The 25,952-nt window shown below is 46.0% G+C and overlaps 1 protein-coding gene across 6 annotated transcripts in view; it reads right to left on the reverse strand.

Annotated features, from left to right (window-relative positions):
• The window catches only part of pcsk5b (proprotein convertase subtilisin/kexin type 5b), a 72,007-nt gene that overhangs the window by 19,387 nt on the left and 26,668 nt on the right, over positions 1 to 25,952 (reverse strand). For 5 of the 6 annotated variants that reach the window (XM_055919000.1, XM_055919001.1, XM_055919006.1 and 2 more), the window contains exons 4-18: positions 24,664 to 24,807; positions 24,451 to 24,527; positions 21,898 to 21,986; positions 21,622 to 21,794; positions 20,131 to 20,343; positions 15,865 to 15,965; positions 14,219 to 14,322; positions 13,142 to 13,259; positions 11,804 to 11,992; positions 11,328 to 11,464; positions 10,990 to 11,115; positions 5,314 to 5,416; positions 4,099 to 4,292; positions 3,724 to 3,808; positions 90 to 193 (exon numbers count right to left, since the gene is read on the reverse strand). In XM_055919000.1, coding sequence (XP_055774975.1) covers positions 90 to 193; positions 3,724 to 3,808; positions 4,099 to 4,292; positions 5,314 to 5,416; positions 10,990 to 11,115; positions 11,328 to 11,464; positions 11,804 to 11,992; positions 13,142 to 13,259; positions 14,219 to 14,322; positions 15,865 to 15,965; positions 20,131 to 20,343; positions 21,622 to 21,794; positions 21,898 to 21,986; positions 24,451 to 24,527; positions 24,664 to 24,807 — 1,957 coding nt within the window. Of the gene's footprint in view, positions 1 to 89; positions 194 to 3,723; positions 3,809 to 4,098; positions 4,293 to 5,313; positions 5,417 to 10,989; positions 11,116 to 11,327; positions 11,465 to 11,803; positions 11,993 to 13,141; positions 13,260 to 14,218; positions 14,323 to 15,864; positions 15,966 to 20,130; positions 20,344 to 21,621; positions 21,795 to 21,897; positions 21,987 to 24,450; positions 24,528 to 24,653; positions 24,808 to 25,952 lie in introns of those variants that run through there. The other variant, XM_055919002.1, reaches the window with a different exon arrangement.

Here is a 25,952-nt window from a genome sequence, read left to right on the forward strand (position 1 = left end):
GCAAAAACTTCACTTTGGGCAAAATATCGATTTTTACTTTGGCCAACTGACTGGGAGGGACCATCTTCACTTTATGAAGGGAGCTTTACCTGCACAGGTGGCACACGCTCGATGGCACAGTTCACAGGTTCTCCTGTGGCCATTATAGTAGGTCCCGGAGTCACAGGTCATCTGACATTTATTCCCCTGAAGACTGGAGAGAGCAATACACTGAATTACAAAGCATTAGTACACAACACACTTCACTAGCAACCGGTCCCTTTTTTCATACATTTGTCTCATACATCAAATTAAAATCATAAACTATACATTAGTCCAGTGGCTTTCAAACCTCTCCTCGGATGTCCCAAGACATTTCCCATTTTTTTTGTAACCCTGAACTAGCTCACCTTGATTCACCTATTCAAGAGCTTGATGATTAGTGAACAAGTCGAATCAGGTGTGCTAGCTGAGGAATAGTTCAAATACTTGGAACAGCTGGGGATCCCAGAGGAGAGGTGTGAAAAAATATATATGTTTAAGAACAGCACTAAAGGTTCTAAACTAGGAGGTCTTCACGGATATATCCTAACCCGATTACCAGAGATCCAACCCGGTATCCGAACAGGTCGGATCCAAAATTCTATAATTGACCCTTGGATCCCAGGTCGGCTCACGCTCGGTGGACACTGACCTCGAATCGGTGAAAATATCTGAAATACCGACCATATCCAAAATTATATTAGAAGAAAATATCCTGATGAAAATACAAAAAAAAAAATCACCCCTATAAATGACATGCTACGCATGGCAGTTTGTTCAGTCTAAAGCATTAATCTCTCCTCCACCTGTCTGCCTCTCACCTTCGCTGGCTTCATCTCTTGCTATAGCGAACTTGCAACATTGTTTCAATTGGGCCCTCGTGGTTTCCCGTGCCAATGAGCTCGGAACAGACAGCCTATTTTATGACGTTTCCACTGGTGATATGGGATCAGCAACATGTTGCTATGTCACACCGAGGCAAGGAGGTTACTTAACTGTATTGAGAAGGAGAGTGTTGGATTTTTTTTTCAAATGCAATAAGAAATACTCGCATTGGATGTAAAATACTCTGTGTGTGGTGCCCCGCAGCTCATAAGTGGTGGTGAGTTAATACAATCAGAAATTATATCAGACATCCACAAATGGGAACTTTAATAGGCCTACATCTGTGCACAGGCCAGGTACTTCTATGCGTGCTCAAGCAAAATACACTGAACAAAAATATAAACGCAACATGTAAAGTGCTGGTCCCATGTTTCATGAGCTGAAATAAAAGATCCAAGAAATGTTCCACACACACACAAAGCTTCTCTCAAATTATGTGCACAAATTTGTTTTACATTCCTGTTAGTGAGAATTGTGTCCTTTGTCAAGATAATCCATCTACCTGACAGGTGTGACATATCACACAGGTGCACCTTGTGCCGGGACAATAAAAGGCCACAAAATGTGCAGTTGTGTCACAACACAAAGCCACAGATGTCTCAAGTTGAATGTGCAATTGGCATGATGACTGCAGGAATGTCCACCAGAGTCTTTCCAAGATAATTGAATGTTCATTTCTCTACCATAAGCCGCGTCCAACGTTATTTTAGAAAATGTAGCAGTATCCGCCACATCCGGCTTCTTCACCTGCGGGATCGTAGGTTTGGATCTTAGGTGGCACTTAGTTGTGGCACTTAGGTTTGGATCTCAATTTTAGGATCTGAGAAGTTCCTGCGAAGACAGGTTTCTGTGGTGAGCAGAGCTGAAAAACAACTGGCCTGGGTTATATTATCTCTGTTTTCCATAAAGGAGTTGGGTTTTGTCCTCCCTCTCCTGTGAAGGGTGAACAAGAGCGACTGTCTGTGGTCTCGCAGGCGTTCGGAAGGATTACTGCACGTGTTACCACCGCTGTCTCAGACAGCACTGAAAACTAGCAGGAGTAAGTCAGCCTGGATTCAAGACCAATGTTTTGAAAACACTTCAAAGTGTTTGGTTCTCATATTAACTGAAGCGCTTTGGAATTGCCCCTCTGTCTGAGGGCAAGTGTTGTGGCGGTGATAATCAAAAACTACAGACCAGCAGTGTGTTTGTGTGTAGGGGGGCGATAGGTGACGGGTTCAGAGGGAGTGTGTTTGTGTGTAGGGGGGCGATAGGTGACGGGTTCAGAGGGAGTGTGTTTGTGTGTAGGGGGGCTAGAGGTGACGGGTTCAGAGGCAGTGTGTTTGTGTGTAGGGGGGCGATAGGTGACGGGTTCAGAGGGAGTGTGTTTGTGTGTAGGGGGGCGATAGGTGACGGGTTCAGAGGCAGTGTGTTTGTGTGTAGGGGGGCTAGAGGTGACGGGTTCAGAGGGAGTGTGTTTGTGTGTAGGGGGGGCGATAGGTGACGGGTTCAGAGGGAGTGTGTTTGTGTGTAGGGGGGCGATAGGTGACGGGTTCAGAGGCAGTGTGTTTGTGTGTAGGGGGGCTAGAGGTGACGGGTTCAGAGGGAGTGTGTTTGTGTGTAGGGGGGCGATAGGTGACGGGTTCAGAGGGAGTGTGTTTGTGTGTAGGGGGGCGATAGGTGACGGGTTCAGAGGCAGTGTGTTTGTGTGTAGGGGGGATAGAGGTGACGGGTTCAGAGGGAGTGTGTTTGTGTGTAGGGGGGCGATAGGTGACGGGTTCAGAGGGAGTGTGTTTGTGTGTAGGGGGGATAGAGGTGACGGGTTCAGAGGCAGTGTGTTTGTGTGTAGGGGGGCGATAGGTGGCGGGTTCAGAGGCAGTGTGTTTGTGTGTAGGGGGGCGATAGGTGACGGGTTCAGAGGCAGTGTGTTTGTGTGTAGGGGGGCGATAGGTGACGGGTTCAGAGGCAGTGTGTTTGTGTGTAGGGGGGCGATAGGTGACGGGTTCAGAGGCAGTGTGTTTGTGTGTAGGGGGGCGATAGGTGACGGGTTCTGAGGGAGTGTGTTTGTGTGTAGGGGGGCTAGAGGTGACGGGTTCAGAGGCAGTGTGTTTGTGTGTAGGGGGGCGATAGGTGACGGGTTCAGAGGGAGTGTGTTTGTGTGTAGGGGGGCGATAGGTGACGGGTTCAGAGGCAGTGTGTTTGTGTGTAGGGGGGCGATAGGTGACGGGTTCAGAGGCAGTGTGTTTGTGTGTAGGGGGGCGATAGGTGACGGGTTCAGAGGCAGTGTGTTTGTGTGTAGGGGGGCGATAGGTGACGGGTTCAGAGGCAGTGTGTTTGTGTGTAGGGGGGCGATAGGTGACGGGTTCAGAGGGAGTGTGTTTGTGTGTAGGGGGGCGATAGGTGACGGGTTCAGAGGGAGTGGGTTTGTGTGTAGGGGGGCGATAGGTGACGGGTTCAGAGGCAGTGTGTTTGTGTGTAGGGGGGCGATAGGTGACGGGTTCAGAGGCAGTGTGTTTGTGTGTAGGGGGGCGATAGGTGACGGGTTCAGAGGCAGTGTGTTTGTGTGTAGGGGGGCGATAGGTGACGGGTTCAGAGGCAGTGTGTTTGTGTGTAGGGGGGCGATAGGTGACGGGTTCAGAGGGAGTGTGTTTGTGTGTAGGGGGGCGATAGGTGACGGGTTCAGAGGCAGTGTGTTTGTGTGTAGGGGGGCGATAGGTGACGGGTTCAGAGGGAGTGTGTTTGTGTGTAGGGGGGCTAGAGGTGAAGGGTTCAGAGGGAGTGTGTTTGTGTGTAGGGGGGCTAGAGGTGAAGGGTTCAGAGGGAGTGTGTTTGGCTTACCTCATCCCTGGTTTGCATTCGGTGCAGATATTAGACGTGGTGCACTTCTTGCAGTTCTCGTTGCATCTCCTGCACATGTTGGAATCTGTAACATGAAAGAAGACGTCTAGTCACATAGGGGCCAAAGAGGCATTGGAAGTGTTAGGGGGGTTGGTGTCGGAGTCGGGGTCAGCGGTGGGTAAGGGAGAAGAGGTGGAGTTTGAGGAAGGTGGAGGGGAAGGGCGAGGGTGGGTTCAAATCTGTGCCTCAAGGTTTCATACCTGGGACACCAGGTCATTGGTTGTTTTTCTAGCCAATCAATCAACCAACCAACCAATTGCCTTCAAGGCACGTCAAGGCCCATATTAGAATATTCTGTGTGTGTGTGGGACTTGCCGTGGTCCAGATAGAAGCCGTCCACACAGCTGGCCACACAGTTATTGGAGCCCTCGTTAAGGTGGAAGCCCGGTCTGCAGGTGGAGCACTGGTCGCTACGGCTACCAACACACGTCTCACACAGAGATGAACACTTCTTACAGCGCTTCCTGTCGTCGCGGAAAAACCCGGATGGGCACTCCGACACGCACGTCCTGCAGCGGAGTGGAGAAAGAGGGAGAAGGATGGGACAGAGAGAGGAGAAATATGTTATCGGCATACAGGAACAGGCTAAAGGAAAGAAACGGAATGCTAGGCTAGATTTTTGCACTCTGACCGCTGACTCTGTTTGAACAAGGTGATAAACCAAAATCCACTAGATTCTAGAATAACAATCCCTCTTCCCCCCATGGGAGCGAACAAAGTTCATGGTCCGAAATTATACACAGCATATGTTTCCGTGCGTATCAGATTTGTGACTGCATAAGCGTGGGAATGTTTGTGCGTTTCTGTATGTGCGTTTCTGTACGGTGAACAGGTGCCTTCCTTTAAAGCACATCTGTTAGATAACTTCATAAACCGCCTGTTTTTAAATAAATGTAAAACCGTGTGCTCCAGAACTTCTCCCACGTCAGAGCCCCCTCCCCCGCCAACCACACTCACATCCCCACCTGTTAGGCGAGGTCATCAAAGAGAAACATAGTGATGTAATTATGAGCATTAGCATCAGTACCCCCCTCCCCCTTCCAAACCCCACTCCAGCTACATTAAGCACTCAGGGGTTGGAAGTAGTGGAAAAACATTGTATTCTTAAGATGGCTAATGATAAGGTTTTACAAGACAGAGGCACCTGCACACCCCTCTTGTTTATTAGTGTACTGTGTAATGTGCTCCAGACATAGGCAATTACAGTGGACTAAGATCTCCACTGCACACATTCACACAGGTCAACCTCCCCCTCTCACACACACATTCGTTTTGGAAACGATTTGTTTATGGTACGCCTTACTCTACGGATCATGGCCTTGTAAGAATGGTTCTCACCGTGTGGCAATAGTCGGGTCACCACCGACTTCAATCAAAGCAAACGAGTGAAACAAGAGAGGTGCAATGTCCCTGACACTGCAGTCTTTTGACCATTAAGATCTTCTGCCAATAACTGTGGAAAAGATCAGAATTGGGCTGCCTGTGTAAACACAGCCTATGACTTGACAGCCAGAACACTGACATTCTAACCTGGTGTTGTTCTTGAACTTGAGGAAGTAGTGGAGGCAGTTGATGCACTGGTGAGGTCCGGGGCCTTCACAGCCATTCTCGTTGCACTCACTGTTACAGAGCCCTGGTGAAGAGGATGTGTTATACAGAGCATTATGGGTACTGTAATACACCATGCTACAGGAAGTGAGGAGGTTAGTTGACTTTATGAATGAGACAAAACTGGGTGCGACTAAAGGGAGGTGACTGGCATGCCAACCAATAATTCTAAGTTTTGAAGAAACAACCATGTAGTGTGATGTTAGGGTGCAGTGTCTGATGTGTACTACAGCGAATCACATTACCGTTAGAGAAGTAGAAAGTCTTCAGTGTCTTGTGTAATATTCTCCCATTGCTAGGTCTGTTTGAGTGAGTGAGTGAGTGAGTGAGTGTGAAAGGTGTTCCTGTTGTGCAGAAGGCAGGAGTGTGTTGTGTCTAATGAGCATAAAAATGTTGGGGGTGTTTATGTTCTGCTATCATGGCTGTGGCTGATCACACTGGCTAATGACTATCAGCTGCCTGCTCACTGTAACCCTGCAGGAGAAACCCACAGAGGTAGAGAAAGGGGGAGAAAAGAAAGAGAAAAAATGTATACTTCTCTTTTCCTACTAGCACGGACTTTGCTGATAAAGAAGTTACGGAGAGAGCTAGAGCTATAAAAGGAAAGTGGTTCAAGGTAGTGCGAGATAGGAACCATAGGAGGAACAGTGCACTCGGAAAGTATTCAGTCCCTGTTACAAACATTTAGTCACGGCAATTAGGCTTCTCCAAGCTCTGATGCTGCTAATGGTCGTTAGTAGCCTACCAAACTTGCTAACTGCCTGGTACTCCAGACTCTATTGTCCCTCTAATCACTCTGACATCAATGCAAATGTAATTCGAAAATCTAATCAAACACATCATGAGAACCCATGAGCTCATATTGCGCAACACCTCTATAGGTTACGCAATTGTGTAAGGAAACTGATCTGGGGAAGGGTAAAAAAATAAAATAATATGCAGCATTGAAGGTCCCCAAGAACATTGGCATCCATCATTCTTAAATGGAAGAAGTTTGAGATATCGGTCTACAGTTGAAGTTGGAAGTTTACATACGAGTTTTAATGACTCCAACCTAAGTGTTTTCAACCACTACACAAATGTCTTGTCAACAAACTATAGTTTTGGCAAGCCAGTTAGGTCATCTTCTTTGTGCATGACAAGTAATTTTTCCAACAATTGTTTACAAACAGATTATTTCACTGTATAACAAATCCCATAGGTCAGAAGTTTATATACACTAAGTTGACTGTGCCTTTTATCAGCTTGGAAAATTCCAGAAAATGTCATCATGGCTTTAGAAGCTACTGATAGGCTAATTGACATGATTTGAGTCAATTGGAGGTGTACCTCTAGATGCATTTCAAGACCTACCTTCAAACTTAGTCCCTATTTGCTTGACATCATGGGAAATTCAAAAGAAATCAGCCAAGACCTCAGAAAAGAAATTGTAGACCTCTACAAGCCTGGTTCATCCTTGGGAGCAATTTCCAAATGCCTGAAGGTACCATGTTCATCTGTACAAACAATAGTATGCAAGTATAAACACCATAGGACCACACTGTCGTCATAGCGCTCAGGAAGGACACGCATTCGGTCTCCTAGAGATGAACGTACTTTGATGCGAAAAGTGCAAATCAATCCCAGAACAACAACAAAGAACCATGTGAAGACGCTGGAGGAAACGGGTACAAAAATATATATATCCACAGTAAAACGAGTTCTGTAGCGACATAACCTGAAAGGCCGCTCAGCAAGAAAGAAGCCACTGCTCCAAAACCGCCATAAAAAAGCCAGACTATGGTTTGCAACTGCACATGGGGACAAAGATCGTACTTTTTGGAGAAATGTCCTCTGGTCTGATGAAACAAAAATAGAACTGTATGGCCATAATGACCATCGTTATGTTTGGAGGAAGAAGGGGGAGGCTTGCAAGCCGAAGAACACCATCCCAACCGTGAAGCACGGGGGTGGCAGCATCATGTTGTGGGGATGCTTTGCTGCAGGAGGGACTGGTGCACTTCACAAAATAGATGGCATCATGAGGGAGGAAAATTATGTGGATATATTGAAGCAACATCTCAAGACATCAGTCAGGAAGTTAAAGCTTGGTCGTAAATGGGTCTTCCAAATGGACAATGACCCCAAGCATACTTCCAAAGTTGTGGCAAAATGGCTTAATGACAACAAAGTCAAGGTATTGGAGTGGCCATCACAAAGCCCTGACAACAAATCCCATAGAAAATTTGTGGGCAGAACTGAAAAAGCATGTGCAAGCAAGGAGGCCTACAAACCTGACTCAGTTACACCAGCTCTGTCAGGAGGAATGGGCCAAAATTCACCCAACTTATTGTGGGAAGCTTGTGGAAGGCTACCCGAAACGTTTGACCCACGTTAAACAATTTAGAGGCAATGCTACCAAACACTAATTGAGTGCATGTAAACTTCTGACCGTCTGGGAATGTGATGAAATAAATAAAAGCTGAAATGCATAATTCTCTCTATTATTCTGACATTTCACAGTCTTAAAATAAAGTGGTGATCCTAACTGACCTAAAACAGGGAATTTTTACTAGGATTAAATGTCAGGAATTGTGAAAAACGGTTTAAATATATTTGGCTAAGGTGTATGTAAACTTCTGACTTCAACTGTATCTATGTGATGGGATGTATAGACATTTTGGAAAGTATGTGGATAGAATATTTTGTATATCTGTAGAATACATAGGATAGAATAGTACATACACAGTACAGCAATAGTTTAATAGGATGGCATTGACTAGAATACAGACTCTTCCTAGAGCTGGCCGCCCGGCCAAACTGAGCAATCGGGGGAGAAGGGCCTTGGTCAGGGAGGTGACCAAGAACCCGATGGTCACTCTGACAGAGCTCCTCAGTGGAGATGGGATAACCTTCCAGAAGGACAACCATCACTGCAGCACTCCACCAATCAGGCCTTTATGGTCGAGTGGCCAGACCAAAGCCACTCCTCAGTAAAAGGCACATGACAGCCCGCTTGGAGTTTGCCAAAAGGCACCTAAAGTTTTTCAGCAGCAGGGACTGGGAGACTAGTCAGGATTGAGGCAAAGATGAACAGAACAAAGTACAGAGCGATCCTTGATGAAAACCTGCTTCAGAGCGCTCAGGACTTCAGACTGGGGCGAAGGTTCACCTTCCAACAGGACAATGACCCTAAGCACACAGCCAAGACAACGCAGGAGTGGCATCGGGACAAGTCTCTGAATGTTCGAGTGTCCCAGCCAGAGCCCGGACTTGAACCCGATCGAACATCTCTGGAAAGACCTGAAAATAGCTGTGCAGCGACGCTCCCCATTCAACATGACAGAGCTTGAGAGGATCTGCAGAGAAAAATGGGAGGAACTCCCCAAATACAGGTGTGCCAAGATTGTAGCACCATACCCAAGACAACTTGAGTCTGTAATTGCTGCCAAAGGTGCTTCAACAAAGTACTGAGTAAAGGGTATTAACCTGTTGGGGATGGGGGCGCTGTTTAGACTATTTATGCTAATGTGGCTAATTTTTTAAACGGCTTCCCACAAAATCCTTGATCGTACAATATGCATATTATTATTATTATTGGATGGAAAACAGTCTATAGTTTCTATAGGAGTTGAAATTTTGTCTCTAAGTGGAACAGAGCCCATTCTACAGCAATTTCCCTGACATGGAGTCAGATTTGAGAAATGTTGGCCACTTTTCTGAAGTCAGTTAAAAGGGCACTGTCGTTGCTATGACTATACGGACACTTCTTACGTCTTCCCCTGGATGCCTTTACCTTTACGTGATGACGATTCCAACGGGCTCGATTGCGCGTTCACAGGCCCTACAAATGAAAAAACTCTGAAGCTAGTCATTCTTTGGGAGCTGCGTAACGCGCGTGGAAGACACCGACCCTCTCCTGTTCCAAGCGTTAGTTTAGCCTGTTATATTTCTCCGGTCATCTTTTCACTCTTAATTGGAGTTACAAACATCACAAAGTACTTAATTTAAAGCGTTTTATAGCAATTTATATCCGTTTAGTGCGATTATGGGACATTTATTTTTGCAACGATGTGAAAAGTTGGGCACGCTTTTCATTTCATCCCGAACGTAGTTGACATTTCCACATGGCAAGAGGACAGCTTTCCACCAAAAGACGATTTCTCCCAAGAAAGGATCCTTTGCCCAAGATACTGATGGAAGAACAGCTCAAGGTAGGACATTTTTATTATGATAAATCGTGTTTCTGTCGAAACATTTTAGTGGCTTAGGACGCCATGTTTTTTGACGTAGCTTCGCTTGGCGCAAACTGTATTGAAAAGTAAGGATAAATTAAAAAATGTAATAACGCAATTGTATTAAGAATTAAATTGTCTATCAATCCCTGTCCACCCTATATTTTTTAGTCACGTTTATGAGTATTTATGTATAAGAGTAGATCACTGTCTAAGTGGCGCAAGGACAAATTCTGACCAGCTGAGTTACATTTCACATTGTCTAACCATGATTTTGGTGGCTAAATATAAACATTTTCGATCAAACTGTATATGCATGTTGTAATGTGATGTTACAGGAGTGTCATCGGAAGAATTCTGAGAAGGTTAGTGAAAAAATTAATATCTTTTGGCGATGTTGACTTTTATCGCTCACTTTGGCTAGAATCAATGCTGGGCTGCTAATTGCTATGTGCTAAGCTAATATAACGATTTATTGTGTTTTCGCTGTAAGACACTTAGAAAATCTGAAATATTGTCTGTATTCACAGGATCTGTGTCTTTCGATTCGTGTATGCTGTGTATTTTTACGAAATGTTTGATGATTAGTAGTTAGGTAAACACGTTGCTCATTGTAATTATTCTAGTCCATTTGTGATGGTGGGTGCAATTGTAAACTATGCCATATACCTGAAATATGCACTTTTTTCTAACAAAACCTATCCCATACCATAAATATGTTATCAGACTGTCATCTAATGAGTTTTTTTGTTGGTTAGGGGCTATAAATATCTTAGTTTAGCCGAATTGGTGATGGCTACTGGTGTTGGTGGACAAATAAAAGATGGTGGATTATGCTAATGTGTTTTTAGGTAATAGATGTACATCTTTACATATTGTGTCTTCCCTGTAAAACATTTTAAAAATCGGAAATGTTGACTGGATTCATAAGATCTGTGTCTTTCATTAGCTGTATTGGACTTTAATGTGTGAAAGTTAAATATTTTAAAAAAATATTTTTTTTGAATTTCGCGGCACTGGTTTTTCAGTGGGGGGGGGGGGGGGGGGGGTGCCGCTAGCGCCACGCTGATCCTAGACAGGTTAATACTTATGTAAATGTGATAGTTTACATTTTTTATAAACATTCCTAAAAACATGTTTTTGCTTGTCATTATGGGGTATTGTGTGTAGATTGATGAGGAAAAAAAAACTTTAATCAATTTTAGAACAAGGCTGTAAATTAACAAAATGTGGATAAAGTCAAGGCGTCTGAATACTTTCCAAATGCAATGTAACAAGGTAGCAAACAGAGATAGGTAAGGAACAGAAAGTGGTAGGGAGAGAGAACTCCTGTATTCTGTCCTCCACCTCTTTCTTTAGTCCCTCCGTCATATTCCCCACTCACCACTGTACTCCTCAGTGAATTCTTCGTCTGCAGGGGGCTCGGCCGAACGGGGCTTGTCACTGCGCAGGGAGGAGTACGGGTGCACGGAGCTGCCATATAGCACCAGGGACCACTCCTTCAGCTTACCTGGGTTATGCCGCCCAGCATAGCATCAGCAAAGACAGACAAGAGAAAAGGTGAAAAATTACACATCATTGGTAAAGGACACATCATTGGTTTACTGCTACACAATATAACTTTGGTTGTTGAGTATCCTTAAGGGGATAGGTCACTTTTTTCAGCATATTTTCCACTGGTGCAGTCGCTTCTTTAGACAGGGCTTCTCGAGTCTACTGTACCTGGGACTTTCTGACTGCGGAGCTGCGAGGGAGAGTCATGGATCTCCAGGATCCAGTCCCCGGCCGCTTTCTCCCCCCAGCAGTGTGTGGTCATGAACTCCCAGTTCTTAAAGCCCTCCATGGAGTGGTCAAACAACCTAGAGGAGACCACAAGTCAACCACACTTCTATTTCCTACAAGGGAGAAACCACACGGTTCAACCACATTCAGACCACAAACTGGAGAGACTCAGTAGTAGAAACATGTTGACCAGTGCTCTTCAATCCTGGTCCTGGGGAGCCACAGGGATGTGCAGGTTCTTCTTATTCCGGTCCAGTACCAACACATCTGGTTAAACTATTTAACGGCTTAATGATTCGTCAAAACAAGTGTGTTAATGCTGGGATGGAACACAAGCCTTCCTGCCAGGAGTGAAGAAACCCTGGTGCGTAGTGTAAGAGCGAGAGTAGTACAGTAGAATTGAAGGGGAAGTTCACCTGTTGCCAAGCAGCTGGGACTTGGTTCCCGAGGGGGACGTGAGGTTGATTGACAGGTCACCGCGGCGCGGGTGTGTGATGGTGATGCGTACGACCACATGCTCCAGGTAGATGACATGGTGGTTGGAGTTGTCAATGCAGCCGGTGGCCTTGTACACAGAGCGCACCACATGCTCCGGGCGGATCGTCCTGCAGGCAGAGGGAAGCAACCAATCAGGTGTCAGTGTCAGAGCAGTCACCCAATCACAATCTAAATCTGACGTGTGAGAGGAATTAAAACCCACAGACACAGAGTAGGCGAGCCATGTGCTACCCAGCTATCATGGATTATTGATGAATCTGAACCGTGTTTTTTTGAGAGCAGAGGGGACAGGATGAGTGATATCGCAGCTTGGCTCCCAAACACTATGCCAGAATCCACGCTAGCAAGTGTGTGGTTTGAGGTGTAGATCTGCATTTAGGTGTGCTTGGGACGGGGGGGGGGACGGGAGGACGAGACAAACCCAGACTACGACTTCCCTGGCAGTCTACAGATCTCATGGTTCTCTCCAATACTCCAAGGATGAGAAGGCCCAGACGTTACCAAATGCAATGGAGAGGCCAGCCAAGGGGTGTCTCAGTGCAGAGCCCAGCGGCTGGAAGATGACGCCCGGAGGACAGCTCCAGAGCAAAAACACAGTGTTGCCAAAACACACCCGGTGCTGCCTCACTTCACATACTACAAACAGTCCCTCAAAACACACAAACATGATATGCTTCCCATAAGATTCCTATCGTCCAGCCATCATGGAGCTGATAGATAGGGAGATCGACTAGGGAACTAGCATGAGGCTAATTGTTTCCATTCAAAGCCAGTAAACTAAACTGTGATTGGCTCGTCGATGTGTTCAACAAGGGCCCCATTAAGCATCCAGCTGCGCAGAAGAAAAAAAACAAGCAGATCAAATTGAAAGGGCCTGTAAGTCATCTGGGATGTGTGTGCATGTGTGTGCGTGTGTGTGTGTGTGTGTGTGTGCATGTGCGTGCGCGTTAGACCCTCCAGAACGAATGCTTGGCTGGCTCCCCTCAGTGCAGGAGCTTGCACAATCCCATACATGTAGGTGCATGAAAACCTCTGGACAAAAACACACCCCCCGGGAGAGAGTCAGTAGGCACGAAATGGGAAAATATTCTCCAAAACAGAGTGAAACAACTTTTTGCCCTGATGAACACTACCCTTGGTTGTTGTTTAATATAGTGTTGTAATGTATTTGGCAATAGCTTTGAACAGATCAAATTTGATTGGTTGGTTGATTGGGTAAGGACAGGAAAACTAGGGAGGCGTTGGTTGTGTAGTACCTGATCTGGCGGTCGGCACTCTCCACACAGATGTGCTGGGCGGGGACCTGCTTCCATCGCTCCGCCTCCTTTACCATAGCCTCCGCGTCCATCAGACCAAAGCCATACAGGTGGCTGACTGCAAGACACGCCCACTCATCAGGCAATCCGAACCGTTCAAAACATCAAGTCAATACATACACCGACCCATACACATATCTATACAGTGTCTGTAGGAAGGATCCACCACAATTACCACAAATGTGTTGCCTTACAACTTGGGTTGTTATTGAATTCAGATGTAAACAACATATCCCACCCCCAAAAAATCTAGACAGTTTTAACATGTACAGCCTGAAATGTATCCACCGACTTTCCTATGACAGATCTTGAGTAATTTCAACCAGAGGAATGGATAAAGAGTACAGGATACTAGTTGACACAGGAGTGGATACTTTTACTTTTTTTAAACTCATTTGAAACGTAAGAAAAAATGTAAAAGTGAAAATTGTGCAGGGGAATGGGTTCTATGGTCCCTGTACATGGCTCTGAGTCTATAGTTATTGATGTCATTGAACAACCAATTAAAATAGTATCACAGTTACATATCAATGTCAACCCAATCAACACAGCCAATCAAATATTGTTTCCTCACCCGCTCTTTCATTACGCTGTCACCCTTTCTCTCAACCTCCTCTCCATTTCCTTCTGGGTGACATGCCCCCCCCCACTTCTCTCTCTCACTCTCAATTTCCCATTGCTCTTTGAAACAGCCGCTTGGAAAAACTCCAGACAGACTGGGACTGCAGCCTGGCTGACCCTCAATTCACATACTACAAACACACACAAACCTCAAGCACACACTCTCTCAAGCATGTGTGTACACACACACACACACACTCTCTCTCTCTCTCGAATACACACACACTACAAACACACGTATGAAACAAAGTACACCACATGGAATGCCTGACAGGTAGTTGGCAGGCGGTGGGATGTTTTATGGTGAGCGACTGGGACAGTCAGGGGTATGAAAGAAAGAGGGGGGGGGGGGGGGTAGCTGAGGTGAAGGGAGGAGAGGAGGCAAGTGTTAAGCACCATTGTATCCAGCGGCATTGGTCTTCCAGTCAGGGGCATTGAGGTGGCCGGCTCGAGATGTCTTGACGATGATGTGCTGAACATCCCTCCACGACAACAGAGGACTGGGGGATAAATCACAAAACATCACAGACACACATTGGTGACCAAATATACACAGACTTAACAGTGTGTGTGTGTACACACATTTAAAGGTGAATGGATGTGTGTGTGAGAAAAAGAACGCGAGATATAGCAGATATGTCCATCCATCTCCCTCCCCTGTCTGATCTCACGTAAAACCATTACAAGATGGTAGCCATGTGTCCTTTGATGCAAAAACACTGTAAAAAAATGTAATGTGTGGGTCACCAAGTTTCCCGGGAATCCCCTCATATGCCGACCAGATGCTTAATTTTTTTTTCTCTCATCTCTCCTTCATCCTCTGGGCACAGCATTCCGGGAACATTCTAGAAAAGTACTACTCCGCATGGATATATATTTTGTGGAATGGGGAAAACCTTCACAGCTACCCAATGCCAACAAACTCTTGAACACTAGTGGGACAGTATGTGGATGCGTTTCCCTTCCCAGGAGTCATCTGTCTGGATGTCTGCCCTTACCCTCGCTGTCCAACTCTCACTCTGTTCAAAGTTTTTTTTTTTTTTACGAATTCAAGTGAAAACCAGAAGTTGTTAGCCTGGGCGCCAGTAATGGTGTAACAGTGTTGCTTCCTTCCCACTCTTTGCCCCAACCTGGGCTTCAACCAGGGACCCTCTAAACACATAGTCAACAGTCACCCTCGAAGCTTCATCCCCCATTGATCCACAAAAGCCCTGGCCCTTGCAGAGCAAGGGATACAACTACTCAGAGCGAGTAACATCACCAATTGAAACGCTACCAGCGTGCACCACTAACTAGCTAGCCATTTCACACCAGTTACAAAGTACAGAGAGAGGTCTTCTGGAGGGGGAAAACAGGGGAGTCCCAACTCCAATACCTATCCATAAAAAAAGATTAATTGACAAACAAAACCAATCAATAGTTTAACTCCACAACTCCATCCATAATTCAAGTTCTATAAATGTTTCATCATCATTGCCATGGTGCACTAACTAGGCCATGGCACAGGCCTCCTAACATCATTTGAACGCTGCCAGAGTACGCACACAAACTGTTTCAACAGCTCGTTCGGTCCCAACAGACCCGACATCAAACCCAGCTGAATTCCTCAGTGAGCAGAGCGTCTCCTCTGGTGTTCTGACTGAAGTGTAATTATGGTAAAAACATACAGGCGGAATCTGAGGCGGAGGGAGGAAAGATAAGCTGGATTTCAAATGACAGAGCAGGCCTGCTGGCAGCCCCAGCTCCAGCTCCTCTCGGGTATGTTTATCAAAGTCGACTCCACTCTTTCATTCACCAGATAACCACTGATACCATCAGCAGCGCTCAAAGAGAAGTTTGTGTGTGTGTGTGTAAGTAAAAAGGCAGGGGGGGGGGGGGTGCAGCAGAGGACAGAAAGAGAAAGTGAAGAAAGGCAAACAGTCAGGAGAGAGAGAGAGAACAGTGTGACTGTGATAATGCAGGAAAGCGATGTGATTGACTGGCTGAGTAAACCGACTGCAGTGCAATCGTGTGAATCCCTGCATTAAGGTTAAGGAGCTTACTTAGCCTCCAGGGCCAGCGCGATGATCCCAGCTGCCATAGGAGCAGAGGCCGAGGTCCCTGTGTGGCTGTCGGTGCAGCGCTGACGCAGGTCTGTAGTGATCTACAGAGGGAGGGATGGAAAGGAGGGGGGTTAAATCCTGTGGATCAGGGTGAGTTGGAGGCACACCTGAGACTGCATACATTCCAGCTTTGATACTCTAACCTGCTAGAGATGACACGCACACACAAACCTGCTGTTCCCAAAGGTACCCAGGAAATTATTTCCTAGCCAAGAGGACCAAAGGGATTGGGAAGAAGGATATATATATATATATATTCCCATTGCAGGACTTCAGTCAGTCCCTCAATGACAGGAGAGAAAAGCTTGGTGTTGTGTGCCAAATCCAGTCAGTCAAAATAAAAGCCATCATCCAAAAGGGATCCCTGGCTGACTGAAAGGTCACTGTGGAGCTGGATAGGACACAATTGCGGGCAACTGGGCATTTTTATACATAATAATTGCTTAATTAACTCAGGAACAACACCGGTGTAGAAGCACCTGCTTTCAATATACGTTGTATCGTATAAAGTGTTTCCTTTATTTTGGCAGTTAGTTGTATACAGTGTCTTCAGGAAGTATTTACACCCCTCGACTTTGTGTTGTGTTACAGCCTGAATTCAAAATGGATTACATTTAGATTTTTTTGGTCACTGGCCTAGTACACACAATACCCCATAATGTCAAAGTGGAATTATGTTTTTCAAAACTGTAAAAAATGAGAAGCTGAAATGTTTTCAGTCAATAAGTATTCAACCCCTTTGTTATGGAAAGCCTAAATAAGTTCAGGAGTGAACATCTGCTTATCAAGTCATAATGATTTGCATGGACTTAATGTTTTTAACATGATATTTGAATGACTACATCATCTCGGTACCCCACACATACAATTATCTAAGGTCGAGCAGTGAATTTCAAACAAAGATTCAACCAAAGAGCGGGGAGGTTTTCCAAGACCTCGCAAATGTAACCTACAGGTAGATGGGTAAAAAAATAAAACATAAGATATTGAATATCCCTTTGACTATGGTGAAGTTAAACTTGGGATGGTGTATCAATACACCCAATCATTAAAGACACAGGCATCCTTCCTAACTCAGTTGCCGGAGAGGAAGGAAACCACTCAGGGATTTCAACATGAGGCCAACGGTGACTAACAGTCATTAAACTCTATGATAGAAAACTGAGATTGTAGTTACTCCACAATACTAACCTAATTGACAAGAGTGAAAAGGAGGAAGCCTGTACAGAATACAAATACTCTAAAATGTGGCAAAATAAAGATAATTTATGTTCTAAATACAAAGTGTTATGTTTGGGGCAAAGCCAACGCGACTCCCCATATTTTCAAGCATAGTGGTGGCTGCATCATGTTATGGGTATGCTTGTAATCGTTAAGGACTGGAGAGCTTTTCAGGATAATGTTTTATTTTTATGGAATGGCGCTGAGCTCAGGCAAAACCCTAGAGGAAAACCTGGTTCAGTCTGCTTTCCACCAAACACTGGGAGATTAATTCCCCTTTCAGCAGGTCAATATCCTAAAACACAAGGCCAAATCTACAGTGAAGTTGCTTACCAAGAAAACATTGAATGTTCCCAAGTGGCCGAGTTATAGTTTTGACTTAAATCTACTTGAAAATATATGGCAAAACCTGAAAATGGCTGTCTAGCAATGATCAACAAATAATTTGACAGGGCTTGATTAATTTTGAAAAGAATAATGGGTAAATGTTGCACAATCCAGGTGTGGAAAGCTCTTAGAGTTATCCAGAAAGATTCACAGCTGTAGTCGCTGTCAAAGGTGCTTCTACAAAGTATTGACTCGGGGATGTGAATACTTACTGTATGTACAGTGGGGAGAACAAGTATTTGATACACTGCCGATTTTCCTACTTACAAAGCATGTAGAGGTCTGTAATTTATATCATAGGTACACTTCAACTGTGAGAGACGGAATCTAAAACAAAAATCCAGAAAATCACATTGTATGATTAATTAGCATTTTATTGCATGACATAAGTATTTGATCACCTACCAACCAGTAAGAATTCCGGCTCTCACAGACCTGTTAGTTTTTCTTTAAGAAGCCCTCCTGTTCTCCACTCATTACCTGTATTAACTGCACCTGTTTGAACTCGTTACCTGTATAAAAGACACCTGTCCACACAATCAAACAGACTCCAACCTCTCTACAATGGCCAAGACCAGGGAACTGTGTAAGGACAGCAGGGATAAAATTATAGACCTGCACAAGGCTGGGATGGGCTACAGGACAATAGGCAAGCAGCTTGGTGAGAAGGCAACAACTGTTGGCGCAATTATTAGAAAATGGAAGAAGTTCAAGATGAGGGTCAATCACCCTCGGTCTGGGGCTCCATGCAAGATCTCACCTCGTGGGGCATCAATGATCATGCGGAAGGTGAGGGATCAGCCCAGAACTACACGGCAGGACCTGGTCAATAACCTGAAGAGAGCTGGGACCACAGTCTCAAAGAAAACCATTAGTAACACACTACGCCGTCATGGATTAAAATCCTGCAGCGCACGCAAGGTCCCCTGCTCAAGCCAGCGCATGTCCAGGCCCGTCTGAAGTTTGCCAATGACCATCTGGATGATCCAGAGGAGGAATGGGAGAAGGTCATGTGGTCTGATGAGACAAAAATAGAGCTTTTTGGTCTAAACTCCACTCGCCGTGTTTGGAGGAAGAAGAAGGATGAGTACAACCCCCAAGAATACCATCCCAACCGTGAAGCATGGAGGTGGAAACATCATTCTTTGGGGATGCTTTTCTGCAAAGGGGACAGGAGGACTGCACCGTATTGAAGGGAGGATGGATGGGGCCCATGTATCGCGAGATCTTGGCCAACAACCTCCTTCCCTCAGTAAGAGCATTGAAGATGGGTCGTGGCTGGGTCTTCCAGCATGACAACGACCCGAAACACACAGCCAGGGCAACTAAGGAGTGGCTCCGTAAGAAGCATCTCAAGGTCCTGGAGTGGCCTAGCCAGTCTCCAGACCTGAACCCAATAGAAAATCTTTGGAGGGAGCTGAAAGTCCGTATTGCCCAGCGACAGCCCCGAAACCTGAAGGATCTGGAGAAGGTCTGTATGGAGGAGTGGGCCAAAATCCCTGCTGCAGTGTGTGCAAACCTGGTCAAGAACTACAGGAAACGTATGATCTCTGTAATTGCAAACAAAGGTTTCTGTACCAAATATTAAGTTCTGCTTTTCTGATGTATCAGATACTTATGCCATGCAATAAAATGCAAATTAATTACTTAAAAATCATACAATGTGATTTTCGTTTTAGATTCCGTCTCTCACAGTTGAAGTGTACCTATGATAAAAATTACAGACCTCTACATGCTTTGTAAGTAGGAAAACCTGCAAAATTGGCAGTATCAAATACGTGTTCTCCCCACTGTAAATGAGATATTTCTGTATTTCATTTTCAATAAATTAGCAAAAAATCATTACGGAGTATTGTGTGTAATAACCAATTTAAATCAATGTTGAATTCAGGCTGTACCATAACCAAAAAGTGGAATAAGTCAAGGGGTATAGATACATAATGAAGGCACTGTATATGCACAGGGGGGAGCGGATCCTAGATCAGCACTCCTACTCTGAGATGCTTAATGAATACTGGCCCTGGAGTGGGTCTGGGACATGAGGTGCCTCCTGGTATGGTTGGATTGAATTGGTGGTTTTTGGTTGTGTGCGCGCATGCGTGTGACTGTACGTGCTGAGTACTGGTCATGGTTCTGTGTGAGTCTATATGGCAGCGTAGGCCTGGCTGGATCTTAGTCTCCCCCTGCTTAGTCTTCCGACCCTCTATGGGGAATGTGACAAGATACTGCCAGACAAGCTAGGACAAAAGGGCCAACTGTCACTGTGTCTGTCCGACTGTCTGTCCCAATGCACCCTGGGCCAGGGGGTCAGCCCAGGACACAGCTTGACCCCAACACGATGACCTCTTTCACCCAGCCTTGGGTTCAAAGGTCACAGGCTTTACAACTAAAGCCTGTTTGTCTGGCTTTGCCCGCACAGGAATTAGTTACATGTTAGTATGCCATCTAGTCGGCCTAAATAACACCACATAGCGGTATTAGCACACTTTCTCGCTCACACACACACTAGTTCTGTCCTCTCTCTGCTGTTGCATGTTGTGGTAAGAGTGGAGGAACATCCACATACCCTTTATCCCTCCCCCTCAGAGACAGACTTACTATCTTCCGGTCATAGTTTTCTCCGCTGCTGTAGGTGGTGGTGAGGGTGGAAGAGCACTCCTCCAGGTACCAGGGCTTGCGTCCGCTCTCAGCGGTGCTGGAGATGGAGATGGTGTAGATGCTGTTGGTGTAGCCATCACAGGAGCAGTGGTCCCGGCTCCGCCCGCCGTTCCCTGACGCCCACACAAAGATGGAGCCGCGCCCCTTCCTTCCCTGGCAGGAAATCAAATCAATATAAATTAGATCATAGGCGGGACTTCCTGCGCCCGGCAACAAAGAAAGTTCTCCCGCCACCTGAATGCTGAAATGGTAATAGCAAGTGAACGCAGCAGTGGAGGGGGAATTCTAAAATGCTTTGTTCTATTTCTGTGAGTGCTTCTCTTATGTAACCTACTTGTTGTGTCTATGTATTGACATGTATGCGTAACTGATAAATGAACACACGTTAATCAATGTAAAACGTATTTTGTCTGTAACGTCTTTCCCGTTACGTGTCGGACCCAAGTAAGACAAGCTGTCGCCACAGCTAATGGGGATCCTAAAAAAAAGCCAAAATCTCTGTGTGATTGGTAGGGACACGGGAGGAAGCCTATCGCTCTGAGCTCTGACTATCAGTCAAACACACACACAGAGAGGATAAAAGGTGGAGGGTAGCACTTCAAAAGGCCTCTGTCAGCCAGTGATAAGAGAGAGAAGCCCCTCTGAGTGAAGAGTGGATCAGACGGGAGAAAACGCTGACGGACAACTTGGACCAGCTATGAAGGGAGGCGAGGGAGAGAGCGCAGGAAGAGAGAAGGTGACTTCTTAAAGAAAGAGGGAGGCAGAAAAGATAGACAAAAAAAAAACATAGAACATTTGCCCAAGAAAGCAAGTCACACACACAGCTATGTCTTACTATACTTGAGGACTTTTTGGGGACCAACAAGTGATTCCCATTCAAGTATATTTTCCCTAACCCTAATTCTAAGCCTAACCCTAATTCTAAGCCTAAAATAGCCTTTTCACAAGTGAGGACTGGCAAAAATGTCCTTACTTCTCTGAATTTTATTTGGCTTACTATTCTTGTGAGGACTTCTGGTACTCACAAGTATAGGAAAATATGTCCACACACACGCTTCATAATAGCCCAATAGACCTCTGCAGCTTCGATGCCAAACAGAGATGTACGTAACCCACCACCAAACTCTAACCATTGTTTTACTTTCTCCGCAATCAAAATGTCAGCAGCATTTCTGACTCAGCAAGGAGAGAGGGTGCTCTGACATCACCGCAAGTGGACTTTGTGAATGCCACTCCCCTCCACCTAACCCTAGGCTAAGCTCCTTCTTTGAGCCATCTCCACAACATACTTATGAATATGGATACCATGCATGAATATGCTAATCAGACACAGCTCTTTAATCCAAATGCCTTGAAGGAAGCATTGATAACACTGGCCGCTGGTGTGAGTGTGTGTGTACACAACGTACAGTGTGTGCGCGCGAGACGCACCATGCGGATGCCGTTCTCGAAGGCTTGCCTGGCCAGAGAGGCGGGGCCGTCCACCGTCTTTCCGTCATCGTCGGGACCCCAGCTGGCACTGTAGATGTCAATATGCTGCGGCTGCAGACTCAGAGACTTGGCCTCAACCATGTCCGTCACGTCGCCGTCCAGCATCCGCACCCCTGAGACACACACACAGAGTGAACACACACCCAAGCCCTCACATACTCACCACTGTTGAATGAGATTTAAAATAACCTTGAAACGTGAAACACACATACTCACCCCCTATCCGTGCGTTGTAGGCGATTCCCACAGTGCAATGGGAGTTGTTAGCAGATGCAGCTACTTCCCCAGCACAGCGAGTTCCATGCCTAAAGAGGGATGGACACACAGACACACATTTAAAAATCTCACACGCGCACATTAACAAACATGTAAACAGATATACTGGGACCTCTCAAGTGGCGCAGTGGTCAAAGGCACATTGTGTGTGCGCATGCATTGCAGTACTAGCTGTGCCACTAGAGATCCTGTGTTGCAGCCGGCCGTGACCAAGAAACCCATGGGGCGGCACACAATTGGCCCAGCATTGTCCGGGTTAGGAGAGGGTTTGGCCAGCAGGAATGTCCTTTGTCCCATCGCGCTCTAAAGACTCCTGTTGCAGACCGGGCACAGTGCACGCTGACACGGTCGCCAGGTGCACAGTGTTTCCTCCAACACATTGATGCGGCTGGCTTCCGGGTTAAGCGGGAGTTGTGTCAGGAAGCAGTGCGGCATGGTTGGGTTGTGTTTGAGGATGCACGGCTCTCGACCTTCGCCTCTCCCGAGTCCGTACGGGAGTTGCAGCGATGAGACAAGACTGTAACTACCAATTGGATACCATGAAATTGGGGGGAAAAAGGGGTAAAAAAAAAAATCATATAAAAACAAATAATAAAAACTGAAGAATGCACAAACAGTCAGTATACTATCTGACAACATGCATATTTGAGACGTATGGAGAAAAAGAAGTGGGGAGAAGCGAGTAGAGTTAGACTTAGTTCAAGCTATGGGCTGAAGGAACAGGTCGCCACATGGCCAGTAGCAGGGGCTGGGTCTTGTTCATAAGGCCACGCAATTTAAAACGTCTTCTTCCCTTTGGTGCCCAATGACGTGACCCTGGATTCAGAGGCAGCAGCAGCTGCACTGGGATACATACAGCCCTCAAATATTTTCACAATGTGAAAGAGACAATGATTTGTATGTTCCCGAGCACTCAACAAGCAAGGGTAACATTCTGCCAGACTGTAGCCGCGTCAACAAGCGGACAGGTTCAGTGACGAGCGCAAACAAACAAGAGTGGGTTTTAGGAGAGGAGGAAGAGGCAAAGACACTCTCGCTCTGCACGACCAGCCCTCCTGCCGAGAACATCTGGAACAAGTGGCCAAGAGTCACCACTGGCCGCTGTCATGGCAACCCAGCATCTACCCATTGGCAGGCAGGGTGCGCACACACAACCCCATGCTCAAACACACACACGCCCTCGCTAGCCTAAAGGTTCTACTGTAGTGTATTCCATCACCTGGCTGGAACCTCTACACTTATGGCAGCCGTATGGACAGTTTGTTGAGCCAACATTAAAATCCTTCAGTCCTGTTTGGCTTCACACAGCGCCATAGTCTTCCTGAGTCTCCTCTACATATGTGTGTGTTGTGTCGTCTGCTCTCAGCCCATCTCCATGCCATGCCTGCTCCAAGTCAGTCTGAACCAGACCATCTGTGCGATGAATAAAGGGCGAGGTGAATAACACACTGTCTGGATCAATCCTGGAGGTCAATCCTTTGTTTAGCTCACGGAAGTGGAGTTTTACATTATAGCAGAGATTCTACCACATGGAAATGGCCAAATTCACCAGCAGATGTGTTCCTCATAAGCAGAAAGAACAGCTTGTTCTCCTCTAGAAACACACGCACTCAGAATAGGTAACAAAAACACAGTGGATGCAAGGTTATTGTCTGTTTACTTTGAACATCTGAGAAACTGCTGGTTATAGAAAGGGACTGAGTCGGTAGAGGGGAGTGTAACCAAACCATTCTGGTGTCTTTGTTTGGTCTGGATCAGAAGTGGCAAGTCCTCCCGCTTAAAATCAGTACCATGTCATAAAGCTAGAGCAGAGAAATTGGATCCCCTACCACCACCACACTCGTGTCTCTAACCAAACGTATTGAATAGGGACATAGCAAGTGTATGAACAGTGTGGGGCAGCTTTCATAGAACCGCTCATAAATGGTGTTCCCTCAATGTTTATATGATCACTTAGAATACGTTCTCCAAGACAAGTTGGGACGATGGAAAGACACAAGTCTGTCTGAAAATGCGTGTAGTGTGTAAGCTTTAGGTAGCTAGCAAAAACACACTAATGGCTATGTTCCAATAGCCTCGCTAGCAGCATACTACCTACAATAAAGTAATGAGTTGGGCCATGCATTCTAAGCAGTATACTAGTATGGACATTGGAACAGACCCATTATTGTGACAGACTTGTCAACGAGCCCCACTCAGAGGGAGAGGTGGAAAGAGAGAGAGAGAAAAAGAGAGGGAAGGGCAAAGTGAGCGAGCGAGGGAAAGAGCACACCATGATCCATCTAAAGCAGTGGGCTAGTTAACCTCCTGTCTCTTTAAGAAAACAAACTACCACAGAGTGCTGAACATTTGCCAAGGCATTTGGGCGAGAGCGTCCAAAACCACTGACAGCCAAACTGGCACAGGATACAGGGCTCCCAGGCAGAGAAGAGCCACACACACACACACACACACACACACACACACGAGTGATGCTGTGACCTGGTATCTTACTTATTCTCGTTGCTGGCATCATAACGGGGCATGGGGTCCATGTCGTTCCCGTTGACATCATAACTGGCCTGGTTGTCCTGGAAACAGAGGGAAAAGCCTTCACCATCATGGTCTTCTTATGGCCGAGCAGCATAAATCCTCCAATGGCTGAACACACCACACACACTCCTACTACAACACACATACCCCATTCCAAAACGCACCCACACTCACGTAGTTCTGAATGAGATCGGGGTGGTTCCTCTCGATGCCGTCGTCTAGGATGGTGATCACCACGTCCTTCCCTGTGTAGCCCCTCTTCCACGCCCCCACTATGTTCATGTCCGACTGGCAGTTATGGATGTCATCGTTACAGTGCTGGCACACACACACATACACAGGAATAGTGCTGAAATAAAACTAGCAACCCACTTAAGTGGTCATTACAGTTCTGGAACAGTGAGACATCTGTGTTGTGGCAAAAGTGTGAACGCATAGATATAGGCCCTGCTTGAATACTTTTGAAATGCAGATTTCCACACTCCGTTCCTTGAATTAATCACTGATCTGACATGTCTGGGTTGGTGAAAGATATGAAGTGGGGTTCTTGCTTTAACCTATCAAATCATTCTAGATCATCAGTGAATAGTCCAATGAGAAAAGAAACAAAGCATTTGAACAGCTGTCAAGCAGGTCCAGAGATGGCAGGAGAAAGTCAGTTGTAGGCTAATGCCCAGGTTAAATGCCAATGGACATGAACATGGACAAAGAGTACTAAACAAGTACTGCCTAAAATCAAACAGTAAACACTCATGATTGATTATTTATGACAAAGTCCAAGCTCTAGCCTCTGTCCAAAAACACTGGACTGATAAGAACTAAGGTCAAAGTATTGGTGTTATCTTTGCCAAGTTAACCATTGACAGAACCCAGAAGAAGAGCAAAAGACCAGAGAGCTTACAAATAGCGCACTCACACACAAAATGGAAGGGAAGTAATGATTTGTACGTGGATGTGACTAGCGGCCACAAGCGAGTGAAGTATTCCTTCTGTGTAGAGTTACATATCTTGTGCAGTCTGAACGGAGTCATTTGACACTGCTGTGGGCATTTAAAATCCTCTCAACGTCAGATCAGCTTTAATATTACAGATACTCTTTTTTTGCATATATACACTACAGTTCAAAAGTTTGGGGTCACTTAAAAAAAAGAGAAAAAAAAGGAATTTCGAACCCCCTTTTCTCCCCGATTTTCGTGGTATCCAATCGCTAGTAATTACTATCTTGTCTCATCGCTACAACTCCCGTACGGGCTCGGGAGAGACGAAGGTTGAAAGCCATGCGTCCTCCGAAGCACAACCCAACCAAGCCGCACTGCTTAACACAGCGCGCCTCCAACCCGGAAGCCAGCCGCACCAATGTGTCGGAGGAAACACCGTGCACCTGGCCCCCTTGGTTAGCGCGCACTGCGCCCGGTCCGCCGCAGGAGTCGCTGGAGCGCGATGAGACAAGGATATCCCTACCG

This window comes from Salvelinus fontinalis, chromosome 4 (assembly GCF_029448725.1).
Source record: "Salvelinus fontinalis isolate EN_2023a chromosome 4, ASM2944872v1, whole genome shotgun sequence".
NCBI classification, from domain to species: domain Eukaryota; kingdom Metazoa; phylum Chordata; class Actinopteri; order Salmoniformes; family Salmonidae; genus Salvelinus; species Salvelinus fontinalis.